Source organism: Oenanthe melanoleuca, chromosome 26, assembly GCF_029582105.1.
Source record: "Oenanthe melanoleuca isolate GR-GAL-2019-014 chromosome 26, OMel1.0, whole genome shotgun sequence".
Lineage (NCBI taxonomy): Eukaryota > Metazoa > Chordata > Aves > Passeriformes > Muscicapidae > Oenanthe > Oenanthe melanoleuca.
The window spans coordinates 2,603,858-2,618,187 of NC_079359.1; the positions used below are offsets into that span (position 1 = coordinate 2,603,858).

At 54.4% G+C, this 14,330-nt stretch overlaps 1 protein-coding gene across 2 annotated transcripts in view; it reads right to left on the reverse strand.

The window, feature by feature from the left end:
* FOXP4 (forkhead box P4) overlaps nucleotides 1-14,330 on the reverse strand; it is a 70,970-nt gene that overhangs the window by 28,027 nt on the left and 28,613 nt on the right. For both annotated transcript variants that reach the window (XM_056511603.1, XM_056511602.1), the window contains exons 3-5: nucleotides 13,943-14,032; nucleotides 2,323-2,445; nucleotides 540-626 (exon numbers count right to left, since the gene is read on the reverse strand). In XM_056511603.1, coding sequence (XP_056367578.1) covers nucleotides 540-626; nucleotides 2,323-2,445; nucleotides 13,943-14,032 — 300 coding nt within the window. The remainder of the gene's footprint in view (nucleotides 1-539; nucleotides 627-2,322; nucleotides 2,446-13,942; nucleotides 14,033-14,330) is intronic.

Genomic DNA, 14,330 nt, shown 5'->3' on the forward strand with positions numbered 1-14,330 from the left:
AACCTGCTGTGTCAAGGGGGTTACACAGGACTGGTGCAACCACAGGGGAATAAAATGAGTCCCCACCAGCACTGCCAGTGTGATCCTGGGGGCTGAGAGCCCTGCCCAGCTCAGATCTGCCACTGGAAAAGCCCCACTGCTGTTTCCCACACTCCCTGGGCTTTGCAGAGCCCTGCTTTGGTTGCCACCTGACCAGGCCTGGCCACTCCTCAGGGCCCTGCTGTGCCAGCTCAGCCAGCACTGGGCAGAGCTGGGCTGAGCCTGGCAGGGCAGAGCTGGGCTGAGCCTGCTCTGATCCCACCACGGGGGGATTTGGGGAGCCCTCACTGGGGGCTGGGACCTGTGCTGGTGCCCCACATCCCATGGATACACCAGACCACAGAGAGGGAGGAGGAGGAGGAAAAAGAGGAAGAAGAACAATTCCCAGCATGGACTGGCCACCCTGGCACCCCCAGAGCAGGATTTCCCATTCCCAGGGGCTCCCTGGGGCTGGTCCCCCCCCTTTAATTCTCTGCCTGGCACCCCCCAGGTGACCTCACCTCTTTGGGTTGCTGCTTTCCTGCTTGCTGCTGGGTCAACAGCTGCAGGTGAAGCTGCTCCTGCTGCTTCTTGTAGTATTCCTGCAGCTGGGAAAGGGAGAGAGCAACGGGATCAGCAGGGAGAACCACCCGGGCTTTGCCACAGCCACTCCTGGCACTGTCCCCAGGGCAGCTCCCCGTGTCACCTGCAGGGCACGGACCCAGCAGGGCACTCAGGGCAGCAGAGGAACCCTGGGCACGCACTCCCAGGGGCTCTGGATCCCCCAAACCCCACCTGCTGCTGTTTATTTCAATGCCAACCCGCTGCCCTCTGAGAGAAAGGCACATCACACAGCATTTCAGGGCGGGGAACCCCCAGTTTTGGCGTGGTGGGACCCCAAAACAGCCCTGAGCAGTGCTGTGAGAGCCTCTCCCACTGGAGAGGACCAGGAGCAGCCACAACCCCTGGTCTGTGAGAGCTGCGGGCTCAGCTTAAATCAAAGAGAGGGGACGAACCCCCTGGACCCACGGGGAGCCACCAGAGAGGGGCCCAGCCTGCTGACCCCTAAATAAACCGCGGGTGATGGATTTGCTGCGTGCAGGGAGGGGGGAGAGAGGCACGGGGAGCTCAGTGAGACCCCTCAGGAATGTCCCCGGGGATGTCGGGCTGCCCTTATCAGCTCGGGGCTGGCGGCAGGCAGGGGCTGTTTGTGCCGGAGAACAGGTTTGGAGGGGCTGGGTGTTTACCCCCGAGCCAGCCCCAGCCAGGGCTGGGAGCAGGAACATTGGGTCAGGGGTGAGAGGTGTGATGTTTGGTTTGCTGCCGGTGGAGAATGTCAGCTATTCCGGCCTGGGTTGTTTAATTTGCAGTCAAACGTGTTTCTTTATCCGGCTCCAAAGAGGCTTGTGGAAGGACCCACCCAGGGTAGTGTTTACCCTTTGTTCTTTCCCTGGGGCCAACCTTGAGTCCTTATCAGCCTGTTTGGAGTAAACAGGTACTGGAGGCAGGAGGAAGGGTGTGGAAGATGCTTGTGGGGTTTCTCCCTCTCTCCCTCCTTCCCGCTGTTTACCCAAGCAGACATATTTTGTTTCAGAGTGGAAATCTGCTTTTTTTTTTTTTTTTTTTTTTTTTTTTTCCCTTCTCCTTCTTTTTCTTCCCTCCCCATCCAACCAAAATCTCTGGAAAAGCTGAGCAGGGCCATGAGAAACAAACCTCAGCTCTGGAGCTGGGTACAGACACCTGCCCAAAGCCCAGCAGTGGCCACGGGGCTCAGCCTGGGGCACATCAAACCCAGAGCATCCATCCTGACCCCGGCTTTTCCAGGAGCTGGGCAGCCCCAGAGCAGGAATTTTGTAAGTTTTGAGACCCTCTTTTCACCCCTGGACACGCTGGGAATCCCAAAGGAAATTGGTGGAAAGCAGGGGGAGGAAAAAACCCATTTTTCTCCTCTTCTTTTTCTTCCCATCCAACTAAAATCTCTGGAAAAGCTGAGCAGGGCCATGAGAAACAAGCTCTGGAGCTGGGTACAGACACCTGCCCAGAGCCCAGCAGTGGCCACGGGGTTCAGCTTAGGGCACATCATCCACCCTCAGCCTGGCTTTTCCAGGAGCTGGGCAGCCCCAGAGCAGGAATTTTGTAGGTTTTGAGACCCTCTTTTCACCCCTGGACGTGCTGGGAATCCCAAAGGAAATTGGTGGAAAGCAGGAGGAGGAAAAAACCCATTTTCCTGCCTCCAACAAACCCCAGCATTCCCAAAGCCCGGTGGGAAGTGCCTGGCTGGATGCAGCCCCCCTGCAGCATTACCTGTTGCAGCATTATCGCCTGCTGCTGCTGCAGCAGGGCCTGGAGCTGGGGCGGGGACAGGATCTGCTGCATCTGCTGCGGCGTGATCATCTGCGGGGACATCATGGCCACGGACACGGGGACCTGCGGCAGCAAGGACACGTCACCACCAGCAGCCCAAAAAGCTCTGACACGCCCCCCCGAACGCCAGCAGAGCCTCTCTGAGCATCCTCCTCGTCCCTGGACACTGGGCTGTCCTTTGGGCTGCCCCTTGTGCCAATGCCGTGGTGCTGCTGGCACCAGGGTGAAAATTCCTGGACCATTCACTCCCCCCCACAGGATCTTTGAGATCGGTTTAACTGGGGGAACTGGGCGTCAAACCACAGCTCCCTCTCCTGCTGGGAGCATGGGAAGGGTGCAGGGAAAGGCCAGGGAAGTGGGAAGATACAGATCACCCGAATAACTCAGCAGAGCAGAGCACTGAGGAAGAGGTTACGGGGCTCTCCAGGCACATCAAAGCTTTACCTCCAGCTGACACCAGTAACTCCAGTAACTGCTGTGCCAAGAGGAGGGAACCTGCCAGCCCCTGCCTCTGGTTATCAAAACACCCCCGTGAGTGAGGCAAAGCTCCTGGGAAGGTGTTGGTGATGGATCCCAGCCCTGCTGGGTCCTGCCCAGGTGGAGCCACCAGGAGCTGCTTTGTCCCAGCTTTCCCTGATTCCCACCAGCCCAAAGCCCTTCCAGAGGCTCTGGGCAGGGTCACTGCTGTAATTTAATGACCCTCCTGGATGCCTCATATTGCTGGGACAGCAATCAAGAATTGCTGGGCAGCCACCAGCAGGCACAGGCTCTTGCAGGGGATCCCAGGCAGAGGCAGCAGCTCCTTGGCACGAGGGAGGGGCAGAGCAGCCGCCAGGATCCAGCTGCACGCCAAGGACCCGGTTCTGATCCAAACCAAACAACTCCTCAACAACAGCCCAGGATCTCAGGACCTCCAAGAGCAGAGAAACCAATAAAAACCCCACTGAGAGCCTGGATCCTGCCAGGACCCCCAGTGATGCCCAGTCTGGACCCTTTCCAGCCGCTCCAGCAGGGATGGGAGCACAGGGAGCAGTTCCTCCCACCTGGGATGGGTGTCCAGCTGACCTTCAAGGGAGATTGCAAACCCTGATCTATTTACTGCAGGGAGGACACGGGGCCAGCTCTGTTTGTCACCAGCGCTTCCCCCTCCAGCCACCTCCTCAGTGGAGCTGAGATTAACCCCTGACTTCCCACCCAAGGGTTGGGTTGATGTGGCCAGAAATGTGGATTCTGTCCCAGTGCCCCTGATCTCCTGGCACACATTATCTGCTCATGGGCCATCTTTAACCCAGCTGGGCAATCATCTTTATCTTCCCACAGCCCATCCTCCCTCCAGGAGATATCTCCTGTTCATGGCCACTGAGTCCCAGGGCATGACTGATAAAATTCCATCATCCCACTGGGAGATGCTCCAGCCAGGGGAGGAGCCAAGCCTTTCCTACCCAGATAAAAACTGAGATTTGGAACAGCAGAGCAGCCTTTGCCACTGGATCCCAGAGGAAAGCCAGACCTTTCCACATCATCCCTGGAGCTTCAGAGGAAACTGCACCTTCTCCAGGAGCACTGCTCCAGCTGAACCACATCTGCCCCTGCAGGAGGATGCAGCCACCATTGAATGGGACTGTGCCAACACCCTGACTGACTGACGGGTGTCAGCTTGGATTCTGACTCTGGCAGGGTTGGGATTGTTCTGTGTAATACTGCATTTCTATTTGAATTTTCCTAGTAAAGAACTGTTATTCCTAATTCCCATCTCTTTGCCTGAGAGCCCCTTAATTTCCAATTGATAATAATTTGGAGGGAGGGGGTTTACATTCTCCATTTCTGCCTTCATTGGCAGACACCTGTCCTCCAAACCAGGACAAGGGCTGGAGCTCAGCCCCAGCTCCCTGCAAGGCTCTGAGCCCCAGTCAGGAGCTGCTGTTTGGGCACACAGGTGCTCCCAGCCAGCTGTGCCAACATCTGGCCAAGGAGAGAAGCTGGCGAGGAGAACGAGGTGCGCTGCTAATTTTCCTCTGCCAATTCATCAGCCAGCAAACGTGCTCGGAATGAGAGCCCCTAATTAATCGCTGCTCCACATCCCCCCCACCCAGCCCGGGCGGGCTCCCTGCCCCCTCCAACACGTTTGCTGGCATTTTCAAATCGGAGGCATCCTAATTACCGGAGAGTTATAACACCTTCCATTTCTCGCCCAGCGGACTGACACCCTGTCAAGAGCAAAGAGAATTGCCAGAGGTTTTGACAACACTAATTGCCCCTATAATCTAAAAACACAAAGGAGAGGCGATTAGTCGAGAGGGCCCCAGCTCTCGATCCGACACGAGGTTTTCACAATGTTACAAGAAAACAAAAGTGACGCTTTTTAGAGTTTGATGGCTGCTAACAAAAGCAGAATTATATTTTCATACAACCTTTGTCTGCATTAAATGGCTTTTTTTTTTTTTTTTTTCTCCCCCCCTCCGCTCGGATGAGGAGCTGACACGGAGAAATGGTGGCGGATCCGCGTGGGGGTGAGGTGGGAATGGGGTGAACTTGAGAGGGGCAGCCTGGCTCTGCTGCTTCCTTGGCAAGAATTCCCCCACAGCGTGGAAAACGCTCCTCTCCCACTGAAGCTTTCCAGGGAAAGCAGCAACTTTTGGTAAAAGAGGAAATTCCCACTTCCAGGTGGTTTTGCTCCCATTCCTGGTGCTGGGAATGTTCCAGCTCAGCCTTGGCCCCCATGAGGGCCAGCACAGCCCAGGGCTGGGGGCTCTCTGTCCCAAACCCTGGTGACAGTGCCAGCTCCTGGGGACAGGGAGAGCTGCTGCTCCATGGGAATGGGGCTGGAAACATCCATCCCAACCTGGCCAAAAGCCCCACAGGGACACACCCCAGGGTGGCCCTGGGACACCTCACCTGCAGCCACGGCCCTCAGGGACAGAGATTCCCCAGGGCAGGGAATGAGGCCAGCCTGGCATCCCGGGTAACAGCTGGACCTGGGCAGCAACTGCCTGAAAACTGGGATGGAGGAGAGAGCTGGAGGGTGCCAGCTGTGAGGGGTGAGTGTCACCAACTGCCACCACCCCTGGGCACCAGAGCAGCACAGGGTGCCAGCTGTGAGGGGTGAGTGTCACCAACTGCCACCACCCCTGGGCACCAGGGCAGCACAGGGTGCCAGCTGTGAGCAGTGTCACCAACTGCCACCACCCCTGGGCACCAGAGCAGCATCGGGGATGTGAGGGGTGAGTGTCACCCAGCAGAGGGCTAAGTGTCACCCAGGTGCCACCACCCCTGGGCACCAGGGCAGCACAGGGGCTGAGTGGGGTGAATGTCACCCAGTAGAGGGCTAAGTGTCACCAGCTGCCACCATCCCTGGACACCAGAGCAGCACAGGGGTGCCAGCTGTGAGGGGTGAGTGTCACCCAGCTGAGGGTTGAGTGTCACCAGCTGCCACCACTCCTGGACACCAAAGCAGCACAGGGGCTCCAAGGGGTGAGTGCCACCAGCTGCCACCACCCCAGGCCCCGCAGTGTTGGGATGTCCCCGCAGTGCCGGGATGTCCCCGCAGCGCCGGGATGTCCCCGCAGCGCCGGGATGTCCCTGCAGTGTTGGGATGTCCCTGCAGTGTTGGGATGTCCCTGCAGTGTTGGGATGTCCCCGCAGTGCTGGGATGTCCCCTCAGTGCCGGGATGTCCCCGCAGCGCCGGGATGTCCCCGCAGTGCTGGGATGTCCCCGCAGTGCCGGGATGTCCCCGCAGCGCCGGGATGTCCCCGCAGTGCCGGGATGTCCCCGCAGTGCCGGGATGTCCCCGCAGCGCTGGGATGTCCCCGCAGCGCCGGGATGTCCCCCAGCCAGCACACCCCCGGGAGCAGGTCCCGGCAGCAGCAGCAGCAGTGGCTGGGGACCAGCCCGGCGCGTCACTCGCTGGCATCTGCCAGACTCGGAGGCAGGAAGGGTCTGACTCACGCCTTGGCCGGCTGCCACCCGCAGAAAGTGCTTACTGACAGCTCGGGCTGCTCCCGGAGCAGCGCTGGCCCCGCTGCATCCCGGGGCAGAGGATGGGGCAGGCGGCGGGTGGAAACGCAGGCAGGTATTCCAGGGAATATTCCCTCCCTGAGCCAAAGCCAGCTGAGGGAAACAGGATTTGTGTGGAATGCAGGATGGGGAGTGAGGCTCTTGAGAAATTTTTCCTGGATTTTTTTTTTTTTTTTTTTTTTTTTTGGGTTGTTTTTACGGGAACGGATTGAACTCCCCGGCCTTGGCTCGCAGCACCACGGGGCTGCTGTCATCAGAGGGACGGTGCCCTCCTGACCCCGGGCACAGCTGGCTTGGCACAGCCCGGGGACAGCCTCTGTCAGCCTCCAAACAGCCCTGCTCTGGCTGTCACCCGGCCACCAGGTCACCACGGGAGCCACCATGTCCCCAAGGGCCACACGTCACCGCCACTACGGGAAGGGGCAGCTCCTGGTCCACGCCTCAACCACCCCAGACCCCGTGTCCCCGCCCCAGACCCCGTGTCCCCGCCCCAGACCCCCTGTCCCCCACCCCAGACCCCGTATCCCCCACCCCAGACCCCGTGTCCCCACTCCAGACCCCGTGTCCCCCATCCTAAACCCCCTGTCCCCCCATCCTAAACCCCGTGTCCCCCATCCTAGACCCCGTGTCCCCCATCCTAGACCCCGTGTCCCCCACTCCAGACCCCCTGTCCCCCATCCTAGACCCCCTGTCCCTCACTCCAGACCCCCTGTCCCCCACCCTAAACCCCGTGTCCCCACCGCAGACCTCAGTCCCCCACTCCAGACCCCGTGTCCCCCATCCTAAACCCCCTGTCCCCCATCCTAAACCCCCTGTCCCCATCCCAGACCCCCTGTCCCCATCCCAGACCCCGTGTCCCCATCCCAGACCCCGTGTCCCCCACCCTAAACCCCCTGTCCCCCACCCTAAACCCCCTGTCCCCACCGCAGACCTCAGTCCCCCATCCCAGACCCCCTGTCCCTCACTCCAGACCCCGTGTCCCCCACCCTAAACCCCGTACCCCCATCCCAGACCCCGTGTCCCCATCCCAGACCCCGTGTCCCCACCCCTGCTGGCTCTGGGATCACTGGGAGGACCATCCCCTCCTCTCTCTCTCTCTCTGCTCCTGGATTCCTGCACAGCTCAGGGCTGCACATCCCCGCTCTGACCCAATCTCGGGGTTTAACTCCGTCAGGAACAGCAGAAAACACGTTTGTGCTGTTTTTCCTGACTGTAACTGCTCTTTTCCAATCCAAACACAAACTGAAGAGGTTGGGAGCAGAAGGGAGGGAACAACCACCGAGAGCAGCTTTGATTTGTGCCTTTCAGGGGCCCAGAACACCCAATTTTCCCAGGGGAAGAACAAGCCAACCCTGCTGGCACATCCCAGCCTCCCTCCCTGCACTCACATCCCTGGGCGAGCTCCAAGACCAGCTGGCTCAGCCTGGGAGTGCTCCCAGTGCCCGGGATGCCACTGACACTGAGGTGACCCCAGCCACGGCTCACAAACCCTGAGGGGTGACCAGGGGCCCCCCAAAAGCTGCTGTGCCACCCCTGGAGCTCGCCAGGCTGGGGTGAGACTCAACAGAAAAACCTCAGTGTGAGCCCAGACGGACTAACTGGATTTTTTTTTTTTATTTTTATTTTTTTTTCCCAGAGAGGGACCGCAGAAGGGCTGGTATTGATCTGTCTTCATTACCCATTTCACTCAAGTTTCAAATCAACAAAATACACTTTTCCGCTCTGCTGCCCTCCCTGCTGCAGCAGACAAAAGAAAAGCAATTTCCTGCAGTTTGCTCCAAACTCTCCTCCCTGCCCTGGGTGCCCTCCAGCCCCTCGATCCCACAGAGGCTGGGAGACCCCCAGGACTGAGGGCACCCAAAAACGGCACCCAAAAAAAGGGCACCCAAAAAAAGAACCCAAAAAGGGAACCCAAAAAGGGAACCCAAAAAAAGCACCCAAAAAAAGGGAACCCAAAAAGGACACGCAAAAAGGGCACCCAAAAAAAGGGCATCCAAAAAAAGGGAACCCAAAAAAAAGGGCACCCAAAAAAAGGGAACTCAAAAAAAGGGAACTCGAAAAAAGGGAACTCGAAAAAAGGGAACTCAAAAAAAGGGCACCCGAAAAAAGCACCCAAAAAGGGAACCCAAAAAGGGCACCCAAAAAGGGCACCCAAAAAGGGAACCCAAAAAAAAGGCACCCAAAAAAAGGGCAACCAAAAAGGGAACCCAAAAAAAGGGCACCCAAAAAAAGCACCCAAAAAAGGGAACCCAAAAAAAGGGCACCCAAAAAGGGAACCCAAAAAAAGGGCACCTGAAAAAAGCACCCAAAAAGGGAACCCATAAAGGGCACCCAAAAAAAGGGCAACCAAAAAGGGAACCCAAAAAAGGGAACCCAAAAAGGGAACCCAAAAAGGGAACCCAAAAAAAGGGCACCTGAAAAAAGGGCACTCAAAAAAAGGGCACCCAAAAAAAGGGCACCCAAAAAAGGGAACCCAAAAAGGGAACCCAAAAAGGGAACCCAAAAAGGGAACCCATAAAGGGAACCCAAAAAAAGGGCAACAAAAAAGGGAACCCAAAAAGGGAACCCAAAAAAAGGGCACCCGAAAAAAGGGAACTCAAAAAAAGGGAACCCGAAAAAAGGGAACCCGAAAAAAGGGAACTCAAAAAAAGGGCACCCGAAAAAAGCACCCAAAAAGGGCACCCAAAAAAAGGGAATTCAAAAAGGGCATCCAAAAAAAGCACCCAAAAAGGGAACCCAAAAAAAAGGCACCCAAAAAAAGCACCCAAAAAAAAGGGCACCCCAAAAAAAGCACCCAAAAAAAGAGCACCACAAAAAGGGCACCCCAAAAAAACCACACCCCATTATTCCCAGGTGCCTCCAAGCCAGCACTGACAATTTTTGGTGCTGCTTTTCCACTTCAGGATCCCACACAACAACACCAAAAATCCCCCAAAACCAACGTTTTCCTAGTGGCCACCAAGTTCCCAAGAGTTTTGAAGTTGGAAAGAAATAAATTTATTTTAAAATATTTTAGAGCACTCAAAGATGGGGAGGGGTTTGGGGTTGTTTTTTTTTTTCCTTTCCTGCAGCTGTAAGTGACAACATCACTCTCCACACACACCTCCAGGCATCTGTGGGAAGAGGGTCCCTACTCCAAAAAAAAAAAAAAAAAAAAACCCAAACCAAACCAAAACAAACAAACAAAAAAAACCCCTAAAACAAGACAAAAAAAAAAAAAAAAAAAAAAAAAACAAAAAAAAAAAAAAAACCAACAACAACAAAAAAACAAAAAACAAAAAAACCCAATCCAAGATGCTGCTGAGCCCGGCAGCCCCGTGGTTGTTTTTAAGCACAGGCCTGTCAGGAATGCCATTAATCAGGAATGTCATTAATCAGGAATGTCATTAATATTCCTGCTGGCTCGGTGCCCCAAAAACGCCCCATCCCCATCATTTGGGGTGACAAGGGGGGGTCTCCTGCTCTCCCTCTCATTCCACCAGCAGTGAGAGGAGCCAAAATTCCCCATGGATGTGGAATATCCCGAATATTCCCACCCTGCTGCCCCCAAGCCGAGCAGGGCAGGGACCAGCCCTTCCTCCTCCTCCTCCTCCTCCTCTCGCAGCGCTCCTGGCCAGTCTCACCCACACCACAGCTTTAGATAAACTTCCTTTGGAGCAGCTCTGCCTAATCCCCCATCTCCCGTCCGCCCGACCCCGCTCCAGCTGCCCGTGAGCGATGAGCTATTTCTGACTCACGTCTGCAACTTTCTTTTTTTTTTTTCTTTTTTTTTTTTTTTTTCTTTTTTTTTTTCTTTTTTTTTTTTTTTTTCTTTTTCTGCAGCGCGCAGGGAGGGAAAAGGGAGGAAGGAGATCCAGCTCTCTCCAGATGGGATGTTGGGCTGGGAATAGCAGGGAGAGAAAAAAGGGATGAGGAGGAGGAGGAGGAGGAGGAGAGGGACGCACACCCACGGCGGGGAGAGAGGCGCCGGTTACCGGAATCTGACCTCACCCCTTTGTCCTCCGCAGACATTTTCCATGCACTGGCTGCGTTTCCTTCCTGCTGGAAGGAGCCTGTTTGTGCTGCTCGTTCCCACCGCTCCCAGCCGTGCCCCACAAACCCTGAAGGGCTTCCCCAAAAACTGCCGTGCCACCCCGGGCTGGGATGAGACACTAAAACCCGCCCAGGCTCGCAGCAAAACGAAGCTCCAGGCTGGGTTTGGAGGCTGTGAGGGGTTTAGGGACAATTTTAGGGACGCTCGGTGGCAGCAGGGTCAGGGCTCTCCTGGCACCCCAATGCCAGGATTGCCCATCCCAGCCTGGCACAGGCAGGACCTCCAGCTCCGAGAGCGCCCGTGCTAATTACTTCCCTTTGTTAATTAAACCCACGTGGCTCTAATAAGGTAACCTGCTGTTCTCCGATAAATTTAATTAGCCCGAAGGGAGAGCCCCTCTCACAGCTATTTAAATTGTCACTTCCCATCGCCTGGGCTCTGCTTCTCCCTGCCTCCCCCCCTCTGCAGGTTTCATCCCTCTCCTGCCCGTTTTCTGCCCTGTTCTTTGGGCAGAGAAGGGGAGCAGAGGGGAGGTTCCCCATCCCACAGGAGCAGGATGTGCCCACCCAAAGCCCATTTTGCTGCCAGTGCCACAAATCCATCCCAGCTGGGCCTCTGTCCCATCCTGGCTCCAGCACAAAGGATTGTTCCCTTTTCCAGCCCTGTGCCACCCTCACATCAATCCTGAGATGCTCCAACCTTGGGAAATGCTGTATCCAAAACCCTGTCCCAGACAGTGACACACACTGATCTCCCCTCCCCAACCAGAAAAAAAAAACCTTGGGGAACCCTGTATCCAAAACCTTGCCCCAAAAAGTGACACGGTGACCATCCCTCCCCAATCACGAAAAAAAAACCTTGGGAAATCCTGTATGCAAAACCCTGTCCCAAAAAGTGACACACAGCAAACTTCCCTCCCCAACCATTAGGAAAAAAACCTTGGAAAACCCTGTACCAAAACACTTTCCCAAAAAGTGACACACAGCAACCTCCCCTCCCCAGCCACGAAAAGAAACCTTGGGAAACCCTGTATGCAAAATCCTGTCCCAAAAAATGATAACACACAGTGACCATCCCCAACCATGACAAAAAAACCTTGGGAAACCCTGTATCAAAAATTCTGTCCCAAAAAGTGACACACAGCGATCTCCCCTTCCCAACCAGGAAAAAAAAACGTTGGAAAATCCTGTATCCAAAATTCTGTCCCAAATAATGATAACACACAGTGACCTCCCCTCCCCAACCACGAAAAAAAATCTTGGGGAACCCTGTATCCAAAACCCTGTCCCAAAAAGTGACACAGCGACCTCCCCTCCCCAACCATGAGAAAAAAAAACTTGGGAAAGCCTGGATGCAAAATCTTGTCCCAAAAAGTGACACAGTGAACATCCCTCCCCAACCACGAAAAAAAACCATTGGAAAACCCTGTCCCAAAAAGTGACACACAGTGACCTTCTCTCCCCAACCATGAAAAAAAAAAACAAACCCTTGGAAAACCCTGTATCCAAAACCCTGCCCCAAAAAATGATAACACACAGTGACCATCCCTCCCCAACCACGAGAAAAAAAACCTTGGGAAACCCCTGTCCCAAAAAGTGACACAATGACCATCCCTCCCCAACCATGAAAAAAAAATGTTGGGAATCGCTGGGTCCAAAACACTGTCCCAAAAACGGTGACACACAGTGACCTCCCCTCCCCAACCATGAAAAAAAACCTTGGGAAACGCTGGGTCCAAAATCCTTTCCCAAAAAATGGTGACACGCAGCGATCTCCCCTCCCCAACCATGAAAAGAAACTTTGGAAAACCCTGTCCCAAAACCCTGTCCCAAAAAGTGACACACAGCGACCATCCCTCCCCAACCACAAAAAACAACGTTGGGAAATCCTGTATCCAAAACCCTGTCCCAAAAATTAACACAGCGATCTCCCCTCCCCAACCATGAGAAAAAAAACCTTGGGAAACCCTGTATCCAAAATTCTGTCCCAAAAAGTGACACACAGCGATCTCCCCTCCCCAACCATGAAAAAAAAAGTTGGAAAACCCTGTGTCCAAAATCCTGCCCCAAAAAGTGACACACAGTGACCATCCCTCCTCAACCACGAGAAAAAACTTTGGGAAATCCTGTATCCAAAACCCTGTCCCAAAAAGTGACACACAGCGACCATCCCTCCCCAGTCACGAGAAAAAACGTCGGGAAACCCTGTATCTAAAACACTGCCCCAAAAAATGATGACACACAGTGACCATCCCTCCTCAGGCACGAAAAGAAATGTTGGGAACCCTGTAGCCAAAACCCTGTCCCAAAAAGTGACACAGTGACCATCCCTCCCCAACCACGAAAAAAAATCTTGGGGAACCCTGTATTCAAAACCCTGTCCCAAAAATTAACACAGCGATCTCCCCTCCCCAACCATGAGAAAAAAAAACTTGGGAAACCCTAGATACAAAATCTTGTCCCAAAAAGTGACACAGTGAACATCCCTCCCCAACCACGAAAAAAAAACATTGGAAAACCCTGTCCCAAAAAGTGACACACAGTGACCTCCCCTCCCCAACCAGGAAAGAAAAACCTTAGGAAACCCTGTATGCAAAACCCTGTCCCAAAAAATGACACAGTGACCATCCCTCCCCAACCACAAAAAAAAAAAAAAACCCTTGGAAAACCCTGTATCCAAAACCCTGCCCCAAAAAATGATAACACACAGTGACCATCCCTCCCCAACCACGAGAAAAAAAACCTTGGGAAACCCTGTATCCAAAATTCTGTCCCAAAAAGTGACACACAGCGACCTCCCCTCCCCAACCATGAAAAAAAACCTTGGGAAATGCTGGGTCCAAAATCGTTTCCCAAAAAATGGTGACACGCAGCGATCTCCCCTCCCCAACCATGAAAAGAAACTTTGGAAAACCCTGTCCCAAAAAGTGACACACAGCGACCATCCCTCCCCAACCACAAAAAACAACGTTGGGAAATCCTGTATCCAAAATTCTGTCCCAAAAAGTGACACACAGCGATCTCCCCTCCCCAACCATGAGAAAAAAAAACTTGGGAAACCCTGTATCCAAAATTCTGTCCCAAAAAGTGACACACAGCAATCTCCCCTTCCCAACCAGGAAAAAAAAAACTTGGGAAACCCTGTATCCAAAACCCTGTCCCAAATAATGATAACACACGGTGACCATCCCTCCCCAACCACGAAAAAAAATCTTGGGGAATCCTGTATCCAAAATCCTGTCCCAAAAATTAACACAGCGATCTCCCCTCCCCAACCATGAGAAAAAAAAACTTGGGAAACCCTGGATGCAAAATCTTGTCCCAAAAAGTGACACAGTGAACATCCCTCCCCAACCACAAGAAAAAACCTTGGAAAACTCTATATCCAAAACACTGTCCCAAAAAGTGACACAGCGACCCCCTCCCACAGAAAACCCCTCCCACGAAACTCTGGAGCTTTCCAGAGGATTGAACTCGCGGAGGTGCCAGGTCTGTGCTGTCCCCGTGGCTCACCTGCACCGCTGGCTGCTTGCCCTCGTTGCTGCCGGGGGAGCTGAGCCCCGTGGCTTGCTGCAGCAGGAACTGCCGAGCCACCTGCAGGGCCTGCAAGAGAGACACAGGGTGGGCAGGAGGAAGGCTCAGCATCCTCATCCTCCTCCCCCGTGATGCCCAGCAAGGGCAGCGTCCCCCTCCTGCCACACCAGTTTGACCAGTACGTCCCATTAGAGACTCACCCGTGAGGAAACCATCCTGTCCTCTTCCAAAAATCCCCACATCGTTCCCAAAAACACAATCCTGATTTATTCCAGAGCCACCACCACCTTCCTGCTGCTCAGAGACACTCTGGGTATTTAATTTTATTAAATGGATGAAAGTTCCAGTCACCAGGTTTGGGTGAAGC